Consider the following 25,880-nt stretch of genomic DNA (forward strand, 5'->3'; position numbering starts at 1 on the left):
AGAAAGGCCTGCAGTGACAGGACGAGGGGCAATGGCTTCAAGCTGGAGGGGAGCAGATTTAGATTGGAGATGAGGAGAGGGTTCTTCACTGTGAGGGTGGTGGAACACTGGAACAGGTTGCCCAGGGAGGTGGTTGAGGCCCCATCCCTGGAGATATTCAAGGAGAGGCTCGATGAGGCCCTGGGCAACCTGGTCTAGTTGGGGGTGTCCCTGCTGACTGCGGGGAGGTCGCACTAGATGACCTTTGGAGGTCCCTTCCGGCCTGGACAATTCTATGATTCTATGACTCAATGATTTAAATGCTCCTTGTCTGATAAGGTTTTAGTGATTTGACCCACTGTTGTTTCACATCAGCAAATCCTATTAAAAAGAGGGGCTTATTTCCTGAAGAAATAAGGACCTGGACCTTTTCGATGTGGACAGCTGCTCGCTCAACCTCTGCCTCATGGCGTTTGCTTTTCTCCCTTAGATTATGCTTCTCTGAAGTCGGTAAGACCCCACCTCAGCCGGCCAGTGTTGGATTCACCCCCAAAAAGCACCCCGAGGTTAATGCCTCTCCCGCCGCCGGCTCAGCCCATCCCCGGCCGCGTGGACTGGTCTGCCAAGTACGGGGCTCAGCGCTGAGGAGGGGAAACGCTCGGGAAACCGTGCCTGACCCAAGACAATTTGATACTGTTTTATATGCCTGTACATTTAAAAGAACCAGATCTTCTGTGAGTGAGACATTTTGAAGGGTTTTTTGGTGTTTGTTTTTTTTTTTAAATTTAATTTGTATTCATTTGAATGCAATCTTGTACCTTTTTGTATAAAATCGTTTTGTTATATAATTGGGTCCAGTTATTTTCATAAATCTGATACATTTTGTATATATGGCTTAGGGGGTTTGGCATTTTTATACGACAAATTTTTATAACAAGCTTTTTTAAAATTTTAACTTCTCCTTTATTAGATTCAACTTTTATAAAAAAGTGGGTAAGAAAAGCAAAGTGGTGCAATATTGCAGTGGAAGAGGAGTACTAAGGAAGGGGCATTCATTAGACATTTTCTGAAGTTTATGTGCTAAATGAGGCTGTGTAATTTCAGTGATGCCACATCTTGATGCCACGCTTCTGTTGTCCTTTACTCGTTTGCTTTGTACTGTCATCAAAGGACTGAGTGACCAACAGTCTAAACTCTCCTTTGCAGTCACTGAGAGGCTGCTGAAGGTCAGTGGGAGGCTTTCTTTTTTCTTTTTTTTTTTAATTTATTTTTGCCATTCCACTGGTTTTGTTGGACTGCTGTCCAGTTTTCCAGCTCCATTCTTTTGCTTTTACCAAATTTGGGGAATCTTTTTGTTTGGCGAGGGGTGAATACGCTTCTGTAGATCTGTTTTCTGACATAGTGCTCATTTGTCCCGCTTCAGAGTTGCTTCTTGGCATTGTTCTCTATGAAATAGAATGTGGACCTACCTCTGTTAAATTCATTTAAATTGTCTAATGACTTCTAAGGAAAAAAATCAGATTCTGCTGCTTCCTTTTTTTGTTGTTCTTAAGGTCTGAAGAGACGTTTAAGACAGTGTTAACAGTTCTAAAGCTGGTTTCAGAGTACCAAAGTATTTGTGATGTGCCAGCAGTGGAGTTTAAGGAAGCAGTGTCTGTGTGGCTGATTGAATTTTCACAACTGTTTTAAATCAATTTTGGATAAAAAAATAATGCAGAGGAAGTAAGTCAGTTGAAAAAGAACTGAAGTGAGCTTAACTTCGACACATCTTTGCTTATGTTGGGAAGAATATGTCAGCTTCTGTAAATCAGCCCCCCAGGCTCTGCTGGAAAAGATGGGACCTTACCTGGTCCTGCTAAAAAACATGCTAAAATTGTGGTTGATTTCACAGAAAGCGATGCAGCTCTTTTGAAAAAGCAGTTTAACTGGCTGTATAAGAGAAAATGAATTATCAGGTTGTAGAGAAAAGAAAATAACCCTTTAGTCTGGTTTAATTCTGCACTGGAAAGGAACACCAGAGTCTGGCCATCAGCAAAGGGTTGGTTTAGATCACATTTGGCATTTGGGTGGGTGTTCCTGCACCTCCCTACGCAGGAGGAAGATAAAGCAGTGCAGAAGGAAGATCAAACAGTGTAGTGGGAGAGCATCTTTTGTAGCTGCATTTTGGAATGGTACCGCCAAGGCTGAGGTGTACAGAAACACTCACCTTTTGGGAAACCCACCTGAGCTCACTGTATGAACAGATCAGGCAAACCCTGTGTTTGTGAGACTTAAATCCAGTCTGAAGGGATCAGAGCAGGTGTGGTTCTCAGCATCCGGCCCTTTCGAAGGGGCTGAATGGTTTGTGTGTCAGTGAGACCCTCTCTGTGGGATCAGGCAGCCCCTGTGGACTGGAGGCTGCGGGTGACACAGGTGGGACGTGGGGGAGATGGTACCCTGGAGTAGGCTGCTGGCTCAGTGCTACGGGGGAACCGTGAGGAGCGTTGGTCACTGCTTTTACAGACTCAGTCCACAGTGAGACAGTACGAGACAACAAGGGAGCAGAAGAGTCTATGCATTTAAAAAAAAAACATACATATAAGACTTACACATGCCAAGGACACATTATGTGTCCAGCTACTCTGTTATTTGTTGTATGTTGGATCAGAGTGCCAACTCCAAACTGCTTCCGAAGCAGCGATGCCAACGCACAGCAGTAACAGAAAGGCAGCCATTGGACTTCTAAAGCACACACTGCTGGTGGCTTTGGGTAAGCGGAAAGGGAAATGTGTATATTTGTGTTAGAACTGGAAAGATAATTGTTTCTCTTGGTGGAAATAAATATCTGTATTTATGTCTAGATATCATTTAATTTATTTTATCTTATCAGCAAATAATTGGTCTCAATGATAATAATTGGTCTCCTGAACCTATCTGAAGTATCCCTAGAACTAAGTAGGCAATTTAACTAGTCTGTTCCATACCCTTAATTCCTCTAAGTATCCCTAGACCTTAGTAGGCAATTAACTAGTCTGTTCCATACCCTTAATTCCTACTAGTGGAAGCAGGAGACGAGCAGGACACAGGAATGGGCTGCTGAGGCTTGGAATTATCCTACCTAACCACAGGCGTGAGCACCTTTGGTGGGAGCTGACTCTAAACCAGTGGTGAGTGAGAAATTTGGTTCACTGATAACTGAGTAGCCCTCTGGAGGTGCCCAGGTCTTTCCGCTAAAGACGGGGACTACTCCATGTATTTCACATAACACAGGATGAATCTGAACCTTTATCAGCCCTGCAGTGATTTTTCTTGACTATAGCATTCAGGTTTTGGTCAGTCCAGCAAAAAGATTAGAAAAAAGAAGTTGTGGTTTTTTTTTTTTTTTTGGCATATCTCCTCCTTTCTCAAATGGAAGCCTTTATTTTGGGAAAAAAGCTAATAGCCTTGATGCTGAGATTCACTTCTGATAGTTTACCTTGGTGGGATGGAAAATGTGCTCAGCAGGAGTATAACAGCAATGGTCTTGGAGCCCTTTACTCAAGCAAATTCCTGCTGAACTTGGCAGAAGTTGGGTTTGAGTGAGGAGCGAGTGGTCTGAGCGGTGTGTTTTCCTGGGCTGCCTCTGTGCAATACAGACATGGAAATGATGTAGGTCTTTATTATACTGAAATGTGGACAAGCAGCATATCTGAGAATTTATCATTGGTTACCTACTACTTTGTGGTTTTAATATTTAGCAGCGTCTTTATGCAAAATGTTTTTAGAATTCTACTGTTTACATTTCCTCAGGCTTTTATGTGTAACATGTAATAGTGACCGTTGGAAATAAAGCAGCCTGACAGTGGTCTCATTCCCCTCTGTAATCCAGAGTCTCCTAAAAGTCTTGTGTAAGTGCGTGCCATGACATTAGCCAAAAAAAACCCAACCCAGAAAACCCCCTTCCACGGTATTTCTGTACCTACCAAGGCTGTTGATGTGAACAGGGTGTTCCATAAATCGAGAAAAAACCTATATTGAAAGAACATTTTTGAACTTGTGTGGAGGGAGAGAGTGGGATTGTCAGAGGGAGTAAGGTCTTGGAGAACATCTCTTGTTAATTCAGTGTTTTTGTTCAAAAAACGTTATAAATGTTTGTTTCATTCCTCTTGTGTCAAGTCTCCTGCCCAGAATAAAGTTACTCTTGAAGAAACACTGCCTGGCTGGAGTCTTGGTGCTTTAGTTTGGGGTGGGGTTGGTTTGGTGAGTGCCTTATGTTTGGTGCCTCCTCCTCGGAGCGGTGCCTCCTGCCGGCTCTGCTCTGTCTGCCGTGGCGTTGGAGTTTCAGCATGGAATTTCTGCAATGTGGGGTGAGCTTCCTGTTGAGGCTGGGGGTTCAGTCCTTGGATGTCACCCCCTCTGGAACTAACTGCCGTGCTGAATTGAAGCAGAAGCTGTGTCATGGCATTTCCACAAACCCACAAGTCAAACTATGTAAGACTCAACTGAAAGTTGGGAAAGCAGGAATTCTTTATTCATTACATTTCTGTTTTGCATGCGTCGTCGTGCCTTCTGGTGGCTCTCGTTTTGAGTGAGGGCTGTTTCTTCCTCCATCTTCACCTTCTTCACCCGTCCTTTGGCTCACTTTTCATGTTGGCAAAACATTCTAACTGCTTAATTGCTCATTAAAACTAATGATCTTCCTGCTACCACCTGTTTGGCAGGCAGTGGCCGTATTTATGGCATCCCTGTCTTGGGTCACCATGTTCTCAGAGCCAAAGACATCTTCTTATCTTACTAAGTCCTTGAAACCATTTGGGACGGTTGCTAAAATAGAGAAGAAATGTAGCTAAGAGAAGATTCTCTATAGTTTCTAAATGGTTAAACTACATAAAATCTGCCTTAGGTATCAACATCTTGGAAGAAGGGCAGGCAGTCGGATTGGATGGTCCCTGTAGGTCCCTTCTGACTGGAGTACTGTCTCTCGTGTCACCTCAACTCAGCCTTCTCCCCCTGCTTTCAAGGTTGGAGGCAATTCATAGAATCATAGACGCACATGGGGTTGGAAGGGACCTCTGGAGATCATCTAGTCCGATCCCCCAGCCAGAGTGGGTCTACCTAGAGCAGGTTGCACAGGAACGTGTCCAGGCGGGGTTTGGAATGTTTCCAGAGAAGGAGACTCCACCACCTCTCTGGGCAGCCTCTTCCAGGGCTCTGCTGCCCTTAAAGTAAAGAAGTTTAGGTTTTCATGTTTAGGTGGAACTTATGTCCAAGTTTGTGCCCATTTCCTCTTGTCCTGGGCACCACTGGAAAAAGACACCCTCCCTTTTAAGTATTTATAAGCATTGATCAGATCAAGACTATAAAAGACCCAATGTGGTGTTTGGGAGAGGCACAAAACAATGGCAGACTGCCCCATGCAGTGCCTCACTTGGATGTGTCTGCAGTCTTGGAAGCTTGACTACCCTACGTTCTCCTACAAATGGACCTTGAGCTTGTTTGGAGGTTCTAGCAGGGGAGCGCAGCTACCGTATACCCTTGACCGATGAACGGTACGTCTCTATCGGGGAAGGTCGTCCTCTTCGACCGAGCGCGCAGCTTCGGGAGGGACGCACATGGAGCGGTGAGGGAGGAAGGGGACACCCGCCTAGCCAGCCAGATCAGCCAAATCAACCCTGGCGATCAATGGGGTGACAGATGTCGCAGCCAGATCGCCCTCACATCCGAATGTTAGAACTTCCCGAGGAGTTATATAAGGGCTAGAATCCTCAACACTTTTACCTCATGGCGACACCACAAGGCTCCAATTTCAATGGGAGCCACTCTGAAGTCACCTATTCGCTGTGATAAAATACTTTCGGATAAAGCAGTTACAATTTTTTAACTGTTTATTTAGGCTTATTTATTTTAGGAAAAACCTCCCAGAAGTCTTTGCGAAATATGCAAAGCAGGCGCTTCCTATTGGCGGATGTCCCTCTTTGTCACCGCCTCGCTGCGCTGAGTCGGGTGGGCGGGGCTTTGGCGTGGTGGCCACAGCGGCGGCTGGCGGGGCAGGTGGGTACGCGGGTACGCGCTGGCGCTCGGCTCGGCTCGGCTCGGCTCGGCTCGGCTCCTCACAGGGTGGCAGCTCGCCACAGACTGGTGGTGGCCCGCCGGCGGGGTGGACGCGCTGCTGCCTCGCTAGTGAAAAGCCGCGTTTACTTCTTTGCTCGCCGTCCGTTACTCCTGTCCCCTGTGTGACTGAAGTGAGTTCCTGCGATTTCTCTTCATCCCCTCGCCACTCTGGTGTCCTCTGGCTTCGGGGCAGAGGGGGTGGGTGCTGTGGTGGCTCGGGGGTCTGCCGAGGGCCTCCCTGGGCACCCTGCACTGAGGTGCACCAGCGTTTGCTTGCTCTGCCCTGCTCTTTGCCTCCAAGCCCTACCCTCACCTTATGAGGTGAGGCTTATGAGTGTGGCGGCTCCCCATTTAATAACGTGAACCACTCTTCTTCTCATAACTACAAAGAGCTTGTCATGAGTGGAAGGGGCTGGAGCTGGTGGCCCTGGAGGCTGCTGCCAGTCATGGGCTGAGCAGGGGACTTTGCCCCCAGGTTGGTGTTAACGTGATGAGAGGCGTTGTGAAGAAAAGAGCAGCTGCTGTTGGGCTGAGGGCTGGTGGGTGCAAGCAGTGAAAGGATTGCCCTCAACTGGGCACCGGTGAGGCCCCACCTTGAGTACGGTGTCCACTTTTGGGCCCCTTGTTACAAGATAGACATTGAGGTGCTGGAGCGGGTCCAGAGAAGGGCAATGGAGCTGGTGAGGGGTCTGGAGAGTAAGTCTTATGAGGAGAGGTTGAGGGAGCTGGGGATGTTCATTCTGGAGAAGAGGAGGCTGAGGGGAGACCTTACTGCTCTCTACAACTACCTGAAAAGAGGTCATAGAGAGGTGGGTGTCCATCTCTTCTTCTGAGTAACAAGTAATAGGACAAGAGGAAATGGCCCCAAGTTCTGCCAAGGGAGGTTTAGATCAAATATTAGGAACAATTTATTCACCAGGAGTGAAGAGTTATGAAGCACTGGAACTGGCTGCCCAGGAAAGTGGTGGAATCATCATCCCTAGAGGTACTTAAAAGATAGGTACACATGGTGCTTAGCAACAGGGTTTAGTGATGTTTTTTGTCAGTGTTAGGTCAATGGTTGGACTCGATGATCTGAAGGGTCTCTTACAACCTAGACAATTCTGTGATCTGCAGGTCATGCCAGGCATGTGCCCTCTTCACCAATGTTCATGTTCTTCTGGGCTGTGTGGCTAGCATGGGAGCGAGGACTTCTTGCGAGATATTTATATTCCCTCTTCCCCTCTGTTAGCCCAGGTGGCCTTCATGAATCACAACAAGAGAGTAAATTCAGATCCTTTTTTCCCAAAGTCCCTTTTGCTGTTGAGATGTCGGGCTGAGGGGAATGGCCAGCAACCTGCGATTGTGGATCCTGGCTGCAAATTGCTGTTTTTCCCTCTTTTACTTCTGGTGGGAAGAGTGGGGAAGGGAGTTTCAGTTCACAAGTTGGACTTTCTCTTCCAATATTGCATGGTGGGCTCACTCTTGGGAACCAGAAGACCACAGCTTGCTTCAACGCTTGTGGATCCCCCTGTAGATACAAGGCAAGCAGCCACCACGCCTTTACCTTCCCTTTGCCTCTGCTCTCTTTACCTTCCCTTTGCCTTTGCTCATTGATGTGAGCTTGGCAACAGCGACAGACTTATCTCCTGTGACATGTCAGTTGGCCTGCTAGGAGCACATCTTGGGAAAGTGCACTGAAGAAAAGTAACTTTTTTAAAAGTTTGTTTAAAATTTTAAAAATAATTCTTTAATTTTTTTAAACTTCAAGTTAAAAAATCGCCTCTGGCTTTTTCTTTTTCTTTTTCTGTGAGTGTAGCTGTATTACAAGCAACTCCTGGTTCATTCTGTTCCTTCGTGTAGTTCACACTGATGCTTTTCATTAGTCTTTTTTTCTTTCTCTTTAGTGTTTTTATTACCAGTATAGACCCTGCTCAGCAATGTTTGAGTTCCCGGTGACTTCCCTAAGAAGAAGCAGAGGCCCCAAAGCAGGCATGACAGGCCGAATAGCCTGACTTGTTTGAATTCCCTTGCTCAGATGTATTTTGTGTTCTATTTTGGTGCCCGTTGGCTCACAAGCGGATCGCTGGCCTCGGGTGTGCTCAAGGTCTTTCAAAAGGTCTATTTTTCCCTCCACTTATGAAGGAGCTTTTGCCACACTGGGAACTGGAGGTTGTTGTTTGCCTGTGTGGAATAATTCCTAAAACATCACTTTTATTAAAAATATGCAGCACTGTTCGCACATTAAGGAAAGCTATAAAATTGAAATGTTTCCAAGGTAGAACACAGCGGCGGCTGGTGTGCGAGGAACCCGCTACATCCCCGACTCCCTGATTGCAAAAGCAACACGGAGGATGGAGTGGGGTGAAGATTCCACGGCCAAGCTCTGTGATTACCCAGCAGATCTAGGAACAAGGTGATCCTATGGAACTGATAAGCGGCGTGCCAATGGTCTGTCAGCTTTCGATGAAATGCTGTCCTTTGTGCGAACTTTGCTCATTATCATGTCATTATAATACCAAAGCACACCTCCAGCCCGAAGGCTGCAAGCCTCCAAGGTGTGACTGCTCCTCCTTGAGTCTGCACCCTGAGTTTTTCATAAACTCTACCTCTAAATGTGAGGCGAGAGAACTTTACACCAATCATAATAAAGGTATTTATGGCTAAAGTCACTCAAACTCCACCTTGAAGGTAAAAAATAGTATAAAAATAGCCCAAGAAAGGGGGGATGCTAGGGAAGATACCATGGTGAACAAGTCCAGGAGGATCCCATCACGGACTGCCTCTGACTCCTGGGACCAGTGGAGGGGCTGAGCTTTTCTTCTCCCCATAGGGACACCTGTGGGTAAGACTTAGACTCTACTGAGAGTCCCTCCTCAGGGAACTCAGAGATCTCTCTAGAGGGTTACACCTTTTACATTTATAGCCAGGCTGGATTGTTTGTAACTTTATCGCGCACTTTGTACTGTTGACAATACTTTTACTTGCCCATGTTTTGCAGACAGTGTATTTATCACCAGCAAACCCTAAGAACCTTCATACCTGTTGCTGAAATAAACCGCAGTGCTTAAGTAGCTAGTTATTTTGGTTTCTCGTTGAACGCGACCAAACCTCAGGCAGTGGCCGTGCTGGTTCCTGAGGAGGACCAGATTGAAGATGCAGTCCACTGTCAGTGCATCTGGAATCAGGATAGTTTAATATATTAAACACGACTGGACTGATAGTGGTGAATTGGGCATCACTCAGAATTTAAACCTAGCTGTCCCCAGCCTCCCACCTCGGTGAGGAGTGTTAGAACGCAAGGGGGGTTATTTTCTGCCAAAACTGTTTTGCCTCTTGACACAACAGCCTGCCAACAGGCTCTTTTCCAGGATTGCTTGAACGGTGGATTGGCACAACAAGAAATGTCCCTGCAGAGGGAAAACAGCAAGGAACTGCTGTTATGGAATTCTGGGTGTGAAATGCCCGTGTGATGGAATTTGACGCTCCCTTGTTCTATGGCTCTACAGTGGAATCCAGTTCCTGCTGAGACCTAAACACTCATCTATTCAAAAAATAACAATTAATAGCCTTGTTTGTGAAGCCATCCAAGAGCTAAATGCTGCTGATGCATGGTGTATTTAATCAACTGAGAAGTCTATAAAGTTTTGCTTAGGAACAGGGTTTATTAATAGAAAGAAATGTGACCAGTAGAAGGCTGAATAGTGCAACAGTCTGAATCTTTGTATATTATTCTGGATTATTACAGAAGAAACAGCTCATTCTTTTGAAATTTCTACTGATTCCAGATCACATAGTTACCCTGCATCACCACAGCTAGAAAGAAAAGTGAGAGGCTTTGAATATACATTCTCATACTTCACCTAAGTGTGTGTAGAATTAACGTTTAGATACCTTTGGCATTCTTTGATAAAAGGACAGCCAGATTTGAAAAACCTCTCTACTGCCTCTTCTCCCCTTTGATCTAAACTTGGCTTTCAGTGGCGATTGAGTAACCTAAGTGCTAAAATTTATGGTTTTTAAAAGTTTTAAGGATTTCCGTAGTGGTGTCTTTATTTTTTTCCTGTTATCTGCTATGTAGCAACTTGATTATTCTTCCTGAATTTCAGAGGAATTAAAAGATTATAATATACTTAACTGTGCAGCAGTAAAATCAAATCACTTCAGACTGAAACGTTACTGAAATTTTTCATCAGAAATTAATTTAAATCTTTGTCATGTGAGTGCCCTGTGAACTGTTATTCCAGCTGACATCAGATTTTTGTATGATTACTAACTTTATATCTTTTATAACTATTTTAGGTAACTGGAAGTTTGAAGTCATGTCCGGAAAACCGAAACTCTACTACTTTGATGGAAGAGGCAAGATGGAGTCAGTTCGCTGGTTGTTAGCTGCAGCTGGGGTCGAGGTTTGTTTTAGTGTTTTTAACTTTAAGCTGCACGTTGGTAAGCTTGTCTTTGAGGTCACAGGTTATTAACCAAAAAAGAAGGGACATCCCAAGATGCAATAGTAAATGGGCATCGGCTGTTCAGTGTAATTAAACACTCTTACTTTAGGCACAGCAAAGTATGGCTTCAAGTCACATGTCTTCTGAGCAATGACACTGTAAACCAGTTTCTTGCTTAATGCAAGAATGAGTAATGCTTAATTAAGCATTCGATTACTGACCCCGAGCTGTTGAGCTGAATGATAGATGCGTTCCTGGCATAACAAGTGTTATCTGTGCCAAGTAAAATAGCAATGAATTTGCTTTCTCTAGTCTTTCTGTTTTCAGTTGGATGCTCACACGCAGATTCTTGTTTTATCTTTCGCTCCACTGGCTGCATCCTCCACAATAAGCTATAGCATAAAATATATTTCGTCTTAATTGCATCATTTGGTTGAGACGTAACAGGGTGAAGTGAGCAAACTGACCTACATGTGTAGGGAAGTTAGAAATCTCAGAGCAGGAGGAAAAATATTTGGATAAACCAGAGAAGCAAGACACCACTTTAAAGAATTTATTTTTTTTATGAGGTGTGATTTACTTGTTCATTTGATATGTATCTTGGTGATAAACTGATAATTCAGTTTGATGACAGAAAGGACTAGCAGTTGCTCCGAGTGTCCTCTTTTATGGACTTTGGGTTGGAAGGGACCTTTAAAGGTCATCTAGTCCAAACCCCCTGCAACGAGCAGGGACATCTTCAATGGGTTGCTCAGAGCCCCATCCAACCTGACCTTGAATGCTTCCAGGGATGGGGCATCTACCACCTCTCTGGGCAACCTGTGCTAGTGTTTCACCACCCTCATTGTAAAATATTTACTCCTTCTATCTAGTCTAAATCTTCCCTCTTTTAGTTTAAAACCATTACCCCTTGTCCTGTTGCAACAGGCCTTGCAAAAAGTTTCTCCCCATCTTTCCTACAGGCCCCCTTTAGGTATTCCCCAGAGCCTTCTCCTCTCCAGGCTGGACACCCCCAGCTCTCTCAGCCTGGCCTCACAGCAGAGGTGCTCCAGCCCTCTGATCATTTTTGTGTCCCTCCTCTGGACCCACTCTAACAGGCCCATGTCTTTCTTATGCTCAGGGCTCCAGAGCTGGACGCAGTACTCCAGGCAATTATGTGTCTTTTTGTTTCTTGTCTAGTGAATAAATGAATCTTTAGACGTCCTAAACATGCTTCCATGCTAAACTTCCCACTGGGCTTAATGCTTTTACATTATTTTGCAAAAACTTTGTTTTAACTTTCTAAGAATTCATTCCTGTCCAGCTCCTAGATAAAAATAGCCCACAACAGAGATTTTTCCCACATACCAGGAAGCATTTTAAGGGCAGCCTACTCTCTATTGTTGACTGTCTCACATTAAATTGCCTGTTCAATATCAAACAAACCATCCTCACTCCAGTTCTTAGTGCCTGATTTTCTGCTAGGGTTGCCTTTAGCAGCATTGGTCAAATGTGACAATCCACGAGGTTTTACCCAAATGTGACAATCCACGAGGTTTTACCCTTGGTATTTTCTCCCTTAGAGCCATATCTGGCATGGAAGGAACTATGATGTATATTCTCTTCCTTTTATGACGCTTAAATAGTTTATCTGTTCCAGAAATGTGAAAAGACACTAATTTCCTCCTCGCTCATTCTCTTTTGTCAGTTTGAAGAAGAGTTTTTGGAAACCCGAGAGCAGTATGAGAAGCTCCTGCAAGGTGAGTTCCATATGAAACCTCAATAAAAGTGTGACCAGACTTTACTTAGTTCCAGAGAAGAGGTGTGAAGAGAAGATTTTGAAGACTGTGTGGGACTTTCTTTCCACACAGCAGAGAGAGGAGTAAATCTGAGAGCTGTGAACAGCTGCGGAGGCAGATTATTTTTTTTTTCTCATACGTGGACAGATGCAATTGAAAATTGAATGTCTTTCCAGCCTGGAGAGTTTCCCAGGCTTCTGGCTTGTTCTGTTTTCCATTTGTCTACATATCCCACCTGGTCTCACAAACTTACCCTGGGCTTCAGTAACTTGAAAAAAAGTATCCTAAAACTTCATTGACTGTCCTGATTTAGCTTAGGATACTGGTTATAAGAGAGAAATTTTGGAATCTGACATTTGCTTCAACTGTGTTTTAAATAATGGAACAAAATTTTAAAAATGTATTTAGAATTAGACACTTTTTACTCAGTTGATATGTTTAGTGTGATTTGTCTCCACTGCATTTCAATTTCAGCATAAAAGCTGCTATACCCAGTCCTGACTGCAACTTCAGTGAAATTTTTTTAAAACAAGGATGTTAATCCACAATAATTGTGTTCTGCAGTTTAGTTTGTCTGTGCCACTGTAATTTGGTGTTTGCATGGAAGAACTCCTGCTTAATAAAACGACTACCCACAGCAAGGTCACCAGAGAAGTAGTGATCTTCTGAAGACACCAAGAAATCAGACATGGAGTCACCGGATCCAGTAGAATAATGTGTGGCTTTCCCTTTAGATGGATCCCTGCTGTTCCAGCAAGTGCCCATGGTGGAGATCGATGGGATGAAGATGGTGCAGACCAGAGCCATCGCCAACTACATAGCAGCAAAGTACAACCTCTACGGGAAGGACCTGAAGGAGAGAACCCTGTACTGTAACAATACTACTCTACTTGAATTTATTATAGTAGCTTAGATACATAGAATCATAGAATCATTCAGGTTGGAAGAGACCCTTGGGATCATTGAGTCCCACCATCTACCCTACTCTACAAAGTCCTCCCCTACAGCATATCCCTCAGTCCCTTAAACACAGCCAGGGATGGTGACTCAACCACCTCCCTGGGCAGCCTATTCCAATGCTCGACCACTCTTTCTGTGAAAAATTCCTTCCTAATGTTCAATCTAAACCCACCCTGTTGGAGCTTGAAGCCATTCCTTCTTGTTCTGTCACTAATTACCTGTGAGAAGAGACCAGCCCCAACCTCTCTACAGTGTCCTTTCAAGTAGTTGTAGAGAGTGATGAGGTCTCCCCTCAGCCTCCTCTTCCTCATACTAAACAGTCCCATCTAGAATACATCTAGAATCTAGAAAACATCTAGAATAAATGGCATGCTTGCTCGCCCAGAGGATCACTTGTGTGCCTTAGTGACACACAACTTACAGGGAGCCTGACAGGCCACAGTCAGATGCAAGCCAACTGATTTGTTCTAATTTGATTATTTTTACATAAAAATATTTGAGGCAGGGTTATACTGTGCTTTAGTAAAAGATTAATACAGGTTGACACAGGTATTCGAGAGGTGACTGGCCTGTAAATGTTGAATTACTTCTGTAAACAGAAAACTTTTTGGAAAGCAGTGGTTAGTTTTTAACTTTTGGCTGCAAATTTAGATCTGTCATTGATGTTATCTGTGCCTGCGTGATGTTCCACAGCACTGTAAAAAATGCATGGTTTAGGTCTTTGGGAGTTGGAGAAGGAACAGCTGAAAACTTGGAAAAAGTTCTGGTTTCATGTGAAATTAAATCCAGGTCTTGATGTTGTGTCTATGTGAAGGAAAAAAAAATATGATTGGGTTACATATCTCAATATGTAGCCTTTACATTTTCGATTTCCTATTGTTTTTCAAAAGAAGGTAAAACTAAAGGTCAGCTAGTAAAGCATCTGACTTTAATAGATACTTCACATTACACTGCCATTAAATGGTTTGAATGGTTGGAAGAAATGGCTGAAGCAGGTTTAGGGGCTTTACAAAAAGAATGAATATTCAGACGGGAACCTCAGGGATAGCTTATCAGCTTCTTTGTGTTGTTAATAAGCCATCATTTCCTGGAGCTTGCATTTCTGGCATACCTCCTCCTTCAAACAGAATTCTCTTCCATCGAGTTTTTGATTTAGCCTGAAGCCTATTCCTGCTGTTTTATCAGCAAACATAAATGAAGTATTTTTGCTGTTTTGTCCTTGGCCAGGGGGAAGGAAGAGTCAGTGTTTGAAGGAAGGCTTGCTGAGATCAGCTCCACGTTTAAGTAGTTGGGAGAGCTGGTCTTGCAGAGGGTGGAAGCACAGACTGGATAGATGCAGGGAGAAGCTGGCTTGCAGGAAGTTAAGGCTTGCAGGAATATCTGATAGCTTCTTATCACACACAACGTGTTGAATCCTTACAGAGGCTTTCTCGAGGAGCTGTTGCCTGACAACAAAAAACTGCGGTTAGTCTTTATTGCACAGCAGGAACTCAAACCTCCTGTGACACAGGATGGTTAGAAGACTTTGTTAGCCTATTTTACCAGGCATTTTATTCATATTCATGAGGACTTAATTTAAATTTGAGTCTTGTCTACAGTAGAAAACCTGCTGTCAAAGATCTGGAAAAATGGATAAAAGGGACAAACTGAAGAACTGCTTTAGTAATAATTTAGCTAGATGTGGAACCTGGTGCACTTCAGGTTTCCAACTCCATTATTAAATCTATTTGGCACCATTTGGACTTTGGATGAAACCTTGAAGGTGGGATACATCCAGATAACTGAGCCTGTTGGGGATGATTCTTCTTGTGGTGCTGAGTGATTCTTTGGTGATTCTGAGGTGATCTGTGACACCAAAGTTAAACTTTTTTAAGCTCTGTACAGTCCTGTTGAATCCTGCACAATGAGGCAAGTAAAGTGCCAACAACACTACAAATATGAGTGAGACTCGGACTGTGACTTTTTTTTTTAACTGCAAAAATAACTTACATGAGGTGGGTGGGAAATTCAGCTTTTAGTATCACAACACAAATCTAAGAAAACTCTGCTTATGAAGGTGCTGTCTTATTTAAGGCTTGTGTTTGCTTTGGTTTTAAGGATCGATATGTATGTTGGAGGAACTGATGACCTTATGGGCTTCATTTTGATTTTCCCATTCTTATCCGCTGAGGATAAAGAGAAACAACGTGCTGTCATAGTTGAAAAGGCAATCAGAAGATATTTCCCAGTATATGAAAAGGTATGTAGGAGGATTATTTCCTTCCATTGTTCTGGAATGATACCAATGGGAACACTAGATATTTTCCTGAAAGCAGAAGAAGGAGAAAGGTGTCAGTGCAGTTGTTTAGGATATTTTCCTGAAAGCAGAAGGAGAAAGGTGTCAGTGCAGTTGTTTAAACCAGGACATCCTACTGTCTGTGGGCTGGAGAGATGAGAGGGAGGTCAGAGCAGAATGAGACAAGTTATAGAGTGGGTTCAACGCAGAAATTCCTGACTGAGATTTCATTGTTTGAGCAGCATCAACGTTCAGACTGAAGAGTCCAAGTCTCCCCTTTGGCTCAAAACTGTTATGAACCAATGAACGTGTAAACACAGCAATATACAGTTAAAATAACAACTTCCTGTTTTTTGGAGAAATCAAACTGCGTAACTTGCACTGTGAAGGCAATGCCATTTTAGAATAGCTTTCATCAGCTTTATTTAACGTTTCACATACCTCTACGTGTCTTTTTAACTACAGTAATCCAAGGTATCACTACTGTCTTCTAGTGTGAGTGGTCTGCTGCGTAGGCCATACTGGAATCTTGGTGTTTAACTGATCCTTTGAGAGACAGGACCCAAGAGGTGCTGTCAGTGGAAATGAATATACAGAGACAGGATGGTCTGGCAGAAATAGCTGCTTTTCGGTTTTAAAGACTAAAGGGAAGACAGTTCCCCACTGTCTTTCTATAGGAAAGACCAGCTTTCCTATAAATGGCTGCCAGAGTTCATTCTGCCCCAGATTCCACTTGTTGCATCCCAGCCCCGATGCTTTAGGCTGATCACCTCTCTTAAATTCTCTATTTTCCCATTGAAGCTTGTAACTACGTACAGAAAATGACAAGATTTATTAGGCTGGAAAGGAGTGAATACCAAGGAGGTATCTAGCCCTATGGTCCAGAACGTGGGGTTACCTAGGGCTATAGGGAGGCAGGATGGGTAAGAGAAGCCCTGGGATTCCAGATTGCCACTGTGAGGACTGCTCATGGAGATGTCCCATAAAAATGATCAGTGGCTGCGGGCACTGGCCCCACATTCCCCACACTGGTAGTATCCCTAGTTGCATGGGAGGGAAAGGAGAATGGAAGAGGGGGCAGTAAGTATTGTCAAAGAAGATGTGCCTGTGCATTTCGAAAGCGTCAACCCCAGCTGGCTATACAACATCTGAACATTTTCATTTATTACACTTCCAGGTTTTGAAAACCCATGGGCAGGACTTTCTTGTTGGCAACAATTTTAGTTGGGCAGATGTTCATCTTCTTGAAGCCATTTTAATGGTAGAAGAGAAGAAGTCAGACGTGCTCTCAGGCTTTCCTCGGTTACAGGTACCTTACACTAAAAATATACTCATAGGGCTGGAAACGCGATAAATGATATTTCAAAGTTGGTTGTGTGTAGATAATTCCTCAAAACAAGAGCATTTGTCTCTCCTCTTTCATTGTAGTTTTGGTCTGCTTGCTTTAAGAAAAACCTCATAATAAGTCGCATCTAGAGAATCCGTTATTTTCTGGAGTAATCCTTGTACAGATCTGAAGAAATCCACCCTCCCTGTTTTTTCCCTCCCCTCACCACCAGTTCTGTGATACTTTTAAGCAGAAGGTATTTTCTGGATCACAAGAAGTGATTTGAGTAAAGTACACATCTGAAACCACAGATAACTGTTTCCACTTCATCCATACAAGACAGAGGGCTGGTTTATTACTGTTTAAAATAATAAGGTCAGAACAAGGGGGAGTAAAACTCACCCGTCGCTAAGACTCTATTTCCTGTCTCGCCTCCACTAACAACTTGTTAAAGGATGTTACACAAATCAGTAATTTTTTTTAAATTGTGTTACTTTGTGTTCTTTGAATACCACATGTCCTTAAAATTCTTTACTTGCTGTTCATCTCGTAGGCGTTTAAAGCAAAGATAAGCAGCATCCCCACAATCAAGAAATTTCTGCAGCCCGGAAGCCAGAGAAAACCAATTTCTGATGACAAGTACGTGGAGACTGTGAGGAGAGTTCTCCACATGTATTATGACATGAAAGCGAATTAGTGTGCCTGGCTAAAACAACAGCTGTGCTGGGTTTAAGATGCCTGTCAGATTGCACGTGTCCAATTATACTTTAGGGAGAAGGTAAAGGGCTGTTGGAAAGGAGTTTCAATGGGCAGTATCTTGCGTTCGCTCATACAAAACAAAGTAGGCAGGTGTCTTTTGTAACACTTCACTACTAGCCTGTATTTTTCCTTCATTCTTCTTGAGATTTTTCTGGTGATTTTAAGCAAGTGGAATGGCAGCAAGCATGCTGTCTTCCTGGAGACTTTTTTGGAAGAGAGAAAAGGAAAATGTGAGTTGCTGACTGAAAGCTTCAGCATGTTCTGCTGCTTCTGAGATCCAGATCAGATTTTTGTATGATGATTGTTTCCAGTGCAGGCCTTTGTTGGTTTTAGTATCACTGCAGGCAAGTGAAACGAGTGTTTTTGAAAGAAAGTAGAAGGGAGGTGTTTCTCTTGCCAGTTCTGTTGGACATTACTGACTTGTCTGAAATGTCAGCATTGTGCCTTTATAACTAAGCTGCTCTGTAATTACTGAATTAGGAAACAAATTGACTGCTAGGTGGTATTTTTGTATAACTGCTGTATCTAGAGGATCTTTTCTAATCAAATAAACTTTTTATTTTTCTGTGGTCATGTTGTGTTGTGTCATGAATGAAAGTTGAGGCTTGTGTGCTTTATTTTTACTTTTCTTGGAGGATAAATTCTTTATACTTGATACGAAGGGGATCCTTATTAACCTGTATGCCTCATTTGCTTTTATAAAGCAGAGAAGGGAGAAGTGAAGGAAAGGTAGTAAACAGTCACACAAACCTGGTGTAGTTCCTATCTAAGGTCTGATACTTGCCAAACTCAAAATGTTATTTCTTTTCCTCTCTTTTTTTGTTTTTTGTTTTTTTTTAATCTGTGATTTCAGCAGATGACTTGACAAAGGAATTTCAAATGCTTTTAATCACTTTGATAAATGGCATTTATGCTTTGAAAAGCTGCTCTGTAGGATTTTATCTTGGGGTTTCATATCTGTTATTTATAGTTTTATATTAATGATATAGTTTACAAGAAGAGATGTGTGCTCGATCCCTAATGACATTGTTTAATTCCTCTGTTAGCTATAGGTTGAGAAATAAGATGCTGCTTGACCTTGGAATGCAGTGAGTACAGTCATCTGATATTTGATGAATGAGTTGCCCACTTGAGAGCTCATCAGTCTCCCCAGCTTCAGCATGACTGAAGTTCTCAACACTACAAATACTTTTCCCTCATTGCCAGGAATATGAATTTTATACGCTGGCTTAACTGTCACCTGCCTTCCTAATGTCAGTTGCAATTACAGTTTAGTCCTTGTTTTAATCACAGATTGGTTTCATATGAAAATTTGGTAAAGTCTGTAGTTGTTGATCTTAATTCCTTTGCTAAGTGAACTTTTTCTCCAGAATATGAGGAAAGAGCTTCCTAAACACCACAAAGATTATCAGAGAGCATCTCCCCTACAAGAGCAGGCTGAGAAGCGAAGGCTCAAAGGAGACCTTATAGTGGTCTTCCCAGTATCTGAAGGAGGTCTACAAGAAAGCTGGAAAGAGACTTTTTACACGGGCATAGAGTGATAGGATGAGGGGTAATAGCTTCAAACCGGAAGAAGGTAGATTTAGATCAGGAAGAAATTTTTCACTCTAAGAGTAGTGAGACACTGGAACGGGTTGCTCAGTGAAGTTGTGGATACACCATCCCTGGAGGGGTTCAAGGCCAGGCTGGATGGGCTTTGAGCAACCTGGTCTAGGAGGAGGTGTCCCTGTCTGTGGCAGTGGGGTGGAACTATATGATTTTTAAGGTCCTTTCCAATCTAAACCATTCTATGATTCCTCCCCCTGCTCTTCTTTCCAGGTTCAACTTCCCTCTTTCCTTACGGAACCCTCTACCTCCTCCCCACCTTTTCCTCTTGGTGTTCACAGGGCTGTTTCTCACCCTGTTTCTCCCTCACACTCTGCCAGGCAGTGTTTTGCCCCTTCTTAAATACGTTTCCCCCCGAGGTGCAGCCAACGTGGCTGTGGGGCTCAGTCGTGCCCTATGGTGGGTTGTTTGGAGCTGGTTGGAATGGGCTGGCACTGGCTGTGTCTGTCACGGGGCAACCGTGGCCTCTCCCCACAGAGGCCACCCCGCAGCCCCTGCTTCCAGCACTGGGTCCCTACATACATCAGTATCTGGTTTTGATGTGATACAAACAAGCTTGCCCTTCAGCTGGTTTCCAAACGGGCCGTGGGGATTACTGGGACCAGCTGGGGGCCATGGAGCAAACGCTGGTGTGTGGTGGCCACTGCTTTGAGGTCCAGGAGAGAGAAGCTGGCATTTCAGAGGAGGAGATGGACATCGGGTCTCTGCCTGGGCACTGCTGGTGCAGAGGAGTCCTCATCGGGCTGCACTCAACACCCAAAATTCGGAGTTGTCTTAAACCCCAATCTTGCTCCTAGGATGCTCTTCTACATCCTACTTATGTCTGGGAGAAATTTCAGCTGCCGGCAGCTACAAGGTGTGTCTCTCAGCTCCATTTCAACAATGCAAGAGCTGTGGGCATTGAATTAGACTGATGTTACTTTCTTCTGTCCCCAGATGGAGCCCTGCTCTTTCAGCAAGTGCCCATGGTGGGAGCTGGTGAGGTGAAGATGGTCCAGCCCAGAGCCATCCTCAACCATACAGACCAAGAAGTACAACCTCCAGGGGAAGGACCTGAAGGACAGAACCTGGTAAAGTAACTTTAAACCTCTAAGCAGTACCAGCTCCCAACGTGGCACTGGTATCCAAAAAAGCTAATGTGACCTTGGCGTATAGTGGAAATCTTCAAATAGCTTGGTGGTGTAGCTCCACGTCCAGCTCTGAGGTTGACCCATGAAGTACCTCGCTCTAGGCACCACTTCTTAATCCCACTGCAGAACTGGGGACAGCTTTCTGCTTATGCTGCAGGTTCCAAGTCGTTTATGTTGCTTGCCTTACAACTACTACTTCCCATTTCAGGCTGATGTCTACACTGCAGCAGAACCATTTCATCTCACACCTGGAATTGTCATCCAAGAGAAGATGGAACGGAAATGTTAGCCTTTCTGGGAACAGAAGAAGACCTTCACCTCGTACTTGAGCCTCGGATGCCACAGCTTAACACATGTGACCCCAGCAGTGCCAGCCTACCCAGACACACATCAGTTCAAGCAGAGATCATCCCTCCACTCACTTTCTCAAGGAAGTAACTACCTTATATTTAGTTCTTGCAGAGTTAAATAAATTCAGCAGAGAGTTTTGCTGTAGGAGAACTTTTCTCAAGGGATGATCCAGGAAAGAAATGTCATCCAGGAGAAGATGGAAGGGAAATGTTGGCCTTTCTGGGAACAGAAAAAGACCTTCACCTCGTACTTGAGCCTCGGATGCCACAGCTTAACACATGTGACCCCAGCGGTGCCAGCCTACCCAGACACACATCAGTTCAAGGAGAGATCAACTCTCCACTCACTTTCTCAAGGAAGTAACTACCTTATATTTAGTTCTTGCAGAGTTAAATAAATTCAGCAGAGAGTTTTGCTGTAGGAGAACTTTTCTCAAGGGATGATCCAGGAAAGAACTATTTGTTCTGGATTCCTTTGAAAAACTGTTTTGAGCAATAGTCAGAAATTTGTCAGAAAGTTTCTCTAAGAAGAGGTTGCACAGGGACAGCTTTGGAATGAACAGTGTAACTCTGACACTTGGCAGAGTATCTCACTGTTTAAGTTCTCACAAAGAATGCATGCCCGTGCAACAAAACAAAGAGGTGACAGGAGTGTGTGTATCTTGACCTTAATGAAACAAGCACACTGTTTGTTTTTCTCCTGCCGTGGTACTTTCTTGCTAATAGTAACAGGTGCTAATATGAAGCGGTGCAGGGTTGAGGCTGGAGAAGTCACATCTCCGGGATCCAGGGGTCATTTTTACCCTACAAGGGACAGAGTAAGACTTCACTGGTTGGATAGTGTCTCGGTTCTCCTTGAAGCAAGAAGGATGCCTCTTCAAGCCAGACTACTGAAGACTGCCCGTGCAACAAAACAAAGATGTGACAGGAGTGTGTGTATCTTGACCTTAATGAAACAAGCACACTGTTTGTTTTTCTCCTGCCGTGGTACTTTCTTGCTAATAGTAACAGGTGCTAATATGAAGCGGTGCAGGGTTGAGCAGGGATGATCCAGGAGAGAACTGTTTGTTTTGGATTCCTTTGCAAAACCGCTTTGAGCAATAGTCAGAAATGTGTCAGAAAGTTTCTCTAAGAAGAGGTTGCACAGGGACAGCTTTGGAATGAACAGTGTAACTCTGACACTTGGCAGAGTATCTCACTGTTTAAGTTCTCACAAAGAATTGCCCGTGCAACAAAACAAAGATGTGACAGGAGTGTGTGTATCTTGACCTTAATGAAACAAGCACACTGTTTGTTTTTCTCCTGCCGTGGTACTTTCTTGCTAATAGTAACAGGTGCTAATATGAAGCGGTGCAGGGTTGAGGCTGGAGAAGTCACATCTCCGGGATCCAGGGGTCATTTTTACCCTACAAGGGACAGAGTAAGACTTCACTGGTTGGATAGTGTCTCGGTTCTCCTTGAAGCAAGAAGGATGCCTCTTCAAGCCAGACTACTGAAGACAAGCGTATAGGTTTAGGCTCCAGAGATTGATCTGTCTTTTCTGCTCATTCCTATGTAGAAGATGAGGAATCTCCACGTTCCACCAGTGAGACATAGCCCCATCAACACTTTTCTAACATGCGTGTATTTACTGTATTTTACTTATTACAACGTTATTACCTTGTACATAAAGACCACACAGAGCTTCAGCACAGCTCTCAAGCACACCAAAGCCTTCTTTCAATATTCCTGCCACGGCAAGGGCAGTTCAAGTTGTATTTATTTAACCTCCCAGCGTGCAGGCTGATGAAAAGAAGCTCACGTGTGTCTGTGGAAGTGAGATGCTGCCTTTGTGAAGTGACCACTGAGGTCTATAGCACTGTGAACTCGCTGGGCGAGATGAGCCAGATTCCTCCTGTTCCATCAGCAAACTCGAGTTGAAAACCTCTCCTTAAGAACAAGGGAACAAAAGCAAGTGGAGGTTTGTATCCGACCCACCGCACATATGACTAACCACCCATTTCCCCCTCCACTTTTAATATATCTTATACCATATCTACTGTTTCTTCTTATCATTTTTTCTTTATAGTTTTTATGTACCAACTGCTGTACATGTGCAATTTATAAGCTGTCCAGGGATGCAGAAACAAATATAAAATATAGGTTTAGGTCATGATTATCTCCATCAACTCTGTACTGGAGCAAAACTGAGAAAAGTCATTAGTTTTTTTAATTCCTGTAAACCTTTTTTCCTCTTGAATCAAGCTACTTACAACCCTTTGTATCTGTCAAAATTCTGTGCACAGAAATCCAGCAACTGATAGAAGCTATCCTGATGGTAGTAGAGAAAGTGCCCTCCATTCTCTCCAAGTTTCCTTTTCTGCAGGTAATTTCTGCAGGTAATACACCCACATTCATTCAAAGTTTTGAGAAAGACAAGTTAAAATGCTTGGCAGTTTCTCGCGCTCTTACAGAACGCAGAAGTAATCAAGTGAGGATTAGGAAAAACAGCCAACAAAGTAAAATACAAAGAATAGAAAATTAAAAAACAGAGCTGAGAAATGCATGTGAGAAGTGAATTACAGTGCAATTTAAAAAAAAATAAACAGATAAATTACTTTTTATGCATGTGGTAGCAGTGAGAGAGACAGAGAAGGGCTTTCGTCTCCCCTATCTTATAATAGAAGTGGAATAAGACACTCAATGAAACTAAAAGCAGCAAAATACAAGCAATGAAAGCCAAAATTTTCATAATAAGGTGATGGAAATCATTGTTAGAGGATGTTGTTGAGGCCAGGAATTTAAAAGAATGAAAGTGATATCAAGAGTAAAATAATAAATGCTGTGAAATCTTGAAAGAGATTGAACCTTCAGGGGCTAAGCAGCTCTCTAGAGCTGAAAGATTAAATTGTGAGAGGCAGATTGTCCCCACTACTGGCCATTGGATAGTTTTATACCTTGCCTTGTAGACTTGTACCATCTGACTTGCACTTCCTTTTCTCTGAGGTTGTGCCATCTGCTCCTGAGAAACTGCCTCCTCCCTCGTCATCAGCCCTGAGCCACCACCTGACGAAGCTGATTTCACAGGCTTGTGTTGGCTTGTTGGTAGAACTTTCCCCACCCTTATTCTTAGAAGTTGTGTTGTTTTCAATTTTAAGCTTTTAAAGCAAGAGTAAGCAACATTGCCACAAAAAAGAAGTTCCTTCAGCCTGGCAGCCAGTGAAAGCCACCACTAGATGAAGAAGATGTAGAATTAACAGGTTTGGTTTTTATCAGGTAACATCTGCTGTCATTTTCAACTCATTTTTCCTAATTAAGCCTTGATTTTTGTTCTTCTAGATTTGTGTGGTCTTGCACTTGCAACATGAACAAATGAATCTCATGCTGAAAATGTCATTAGAGAGCAGATGAAGAAGATGTAGCATTAACAGGTTTGGTTTTTACCAGGTACCATCTGCTGTCATTTTCAACTCGTTTTTCCTAATTAAACCTTGATTTTTGGTCTTCTAGATTTGTGCGGTCTTGCAGGTGCAATATGAACAAATGAATCTCATGCTGAAAATGTCATTAGAGAGAAAGCCACCTTACATTTCACAAACTGTTATCTGCAAAACAGGTAAATGCAGAGTTAGAACGTTATTCATAAATGTCATTAAAACCCATATATTTCATAATTTAGAATGTGCTTCCAAACAGTGAATAAAGAGTATCTTCTTACAGGAGAAGAAACAGACTTGTGGTCAATAAAACCTATTTCTCCTTGTCTGAGAAGTATAAATAAATCTGGTCTTATTAAAAAAAAAAAAGGACCAAAACAAACAAAGAATGTTCTACAGGCTAAGAACTTATTTTAAATATTTTCAAATTGATCATTTTTAATCTTTTTTTATTTAAAAAAAAAAAAGATTTTTATTGGGGAAAAAACCCCACATTGTTGTCCAGCTTTATAATTGGCCAACATCAGATAAAAACAGGATGGAAATTTCTGCTTTTCTTCTTTACACCCTCTTTTGAAAATAAAAGGATTCTTTAAACCTAAGCTTAGATTATTATTAGTTTTAGTTGTAACATCATGCATAAACTCAGAGTCTTAAAAAGTTTACAGTACACACCAGAGACCAAACAGAGGAAACATACACAAGTTCCTGTCAAAATATAAAGTCGGTAAGATACCTGGGTTATTTAAGATAAATATTTCACAATGAAATTTGTACTACGGAGGTTATTTTTCAGTTGGCTTTGAAGCCTTGATCTTGCCTATCTTGTGCCTATATAAATATGCCTTTTGACCACGCTGAGATACTTAGATCAATAAAGACTAAATGATCCAAATGATAGCATACTGTAAACTGGCTCTCCATTTAAGCTCTCCTTGTAAATCAGGATTAGGGTTAGTTACTGTGTTCAGACTTTTCTGTGCCGGCGGCGCAGGTAAGTGCCAAACAGCTTACACAGCTATGTGTGAGGGTGAGTCCAGGCTTGGTTAACCTTGTCCTCAGGAGGTTGGTAAAGATTCCAGGACAGAACCAAAGCACTTGGTGAAGGTTTGCAGCAAGTCTGGGTTTGAGTGATGTATGGCTTGTTCTAACTATTCACGTGGACTCTTAATTTTTTATCGCAGTGGTGCTGTGCTTCAGTTTAGGAGCTCAATAAGCAGCAAGGGGAGAATCCTCATAACCCAACTTGTTCAGTTCTCCAGTGGCAGTTAGTTGTATACCCACCTCTGAGAGGATGCTGTTGGAAGCTGGAATCAGGCATGTTCCCCAAAGCCAGCCACTTAGTGGCTTGTGAGGATTGCAGGCAGGTACGTTTTGAGAAGAAATAGGGTTGTTCAGCCTGGAGAAGAGAAGGCTCTGGGGAGACCTTCTAGCAGTTTCCAATATCTGAAGGGAGCTACAGGAGAGCTGGGGAGGGACTCTTTGTCAGGAAGTGCAGTGACAGGACAAGGAGTAATAGTTTTAAATTGGAAGAGGGGAGATTTAGATTAGATACCAGAAAGAAATTCTTTGCTGTGAGGGTGGTGAGGCACTGGAACAGGTTGCCCAGAGAAGCTGTGGCTGCCCCATCCCTGGAGGGGTTCAAGGCCAGGCTGGATGGGGCCTTGAAAAGTCTGGTGAGAGGTGTCCCTGCCCAGGGCAGGGAACTCGATGATCTTTAAGGTTCCTTCCAACCCAAACCATTCTATAATTCTATGATTCTAAGACTTTGGGTTTGGTCTAACCTGCAGCACAGTGAGCACAGA

At 43.3% G+C, this 25,880-nt stretch overlaps 2 protein-coding genes across 11 annotated transcripts in view; both read left to right on the top strand.

Annotated features, from left to right (window-relative positions):
• ICK (intestinal cell (MAK-like) kinase) overlaps positions 1-1,498 on the top strand; it is a 23,581-nt gene extending 22,083 nt beyond the window's left edge. For all 8 annotated transcript variants that reach the window (XM_014948960.1, XM_014948965.1, XM_014948959.1 and 5 more), the window contains one exon: positions 470-1,498. In XM_014948960.1, coding sequence (XP_014804446.1) covers positions 470-624 — 155 coding nt within the window. In that variant the 3' untranslated portion in view covers positions 625-1,498. The remainder of the gene's footprint in view (positions 1-469) is intronic.
• Positions 1,499-5,945: 4,447 nt separating this feature from the next.
• On the top strand, positions 5,946-18,143 carry LOC106892051 (glutathione S-transferase 3-like). Of its 3 annotated transcripts, none has more exons than XM_014948924.1 (7): positions 5,946-5,988; positions 10,330-10,436; positions 12,163-12,214; positions 12,988-13,120; positions 15,311-15,452; positions 16,666-16,797; positions 17,369-18,143. In XM_014948924.1, the coding sequence occupies exons 2-7, from the start codon at positions 10,350-10,352 to the stop codon at positions 17,510-17,512; spliced, it is 690 nt and encodes a 229-aa protein (XP_014804410.1). In that variant the 5' UTR covers positions 5,946-5,988; positions 10,330-10,349; the 3' UTR covers positions 17,513-18,143. The 3 variants fall into 3 exon arrangements, with proteins under 3 accessions (XP_014804410.1, XP_014804409.1, XP_014804411.1); XM_014948923.1 differs by lacking the exon at positions 5,946-5,988 and adding an exon at positions 6,024-6,179; XM_014948925.1 differs by lacking the exon at positions 5,946-5,988 and adding an exon at positions 8,410-8,443.
• The last annotated feature ends 7,737 nt before the right edge of the window (positions 18,144-25,880 follow it).

The sequence above is a fragment of the Calidris pugnax genome, unplaced genomic scaffold (assembly GCF_001431845.1).
Source record: "Calidris pugnax isolate Ruff unplaced genomic scaffold, ASM143184v1 scaffold141, whole genome shotgun sequence".
In the NCBI taxonomy this organism is placed as follows: domain Eukaryota; kingdom Metazoa; phylum Chordata; class Aves; order Charadriiformes; family Scolopacidae; genus Calidris; species Calidris pugnax.

Coding starts and splice junctions, on each gene's coding strand:
- LOC106892051 (XM_014948924.1), top strand. CDS start 10,350: ATGTCCGGAAAACCGAAACTCTACTACTTTGATGGAAGAGGCAAGATG. Junction 10,437..12,162: donor TAGCTGCAGCTGGGGTCGAG/GTTTGTTTTAGT, acceptor CTCTTTTGTCAG/TTTGAAGAAGAGTTTTTGGA. Junction 16,798..17,368: donor CAGGCTTTCCTCGGTTACAG/GTACCTTACACT, acceptor TTCATCTCGTAG/GCGTTTAAAGCAAAGATAAG.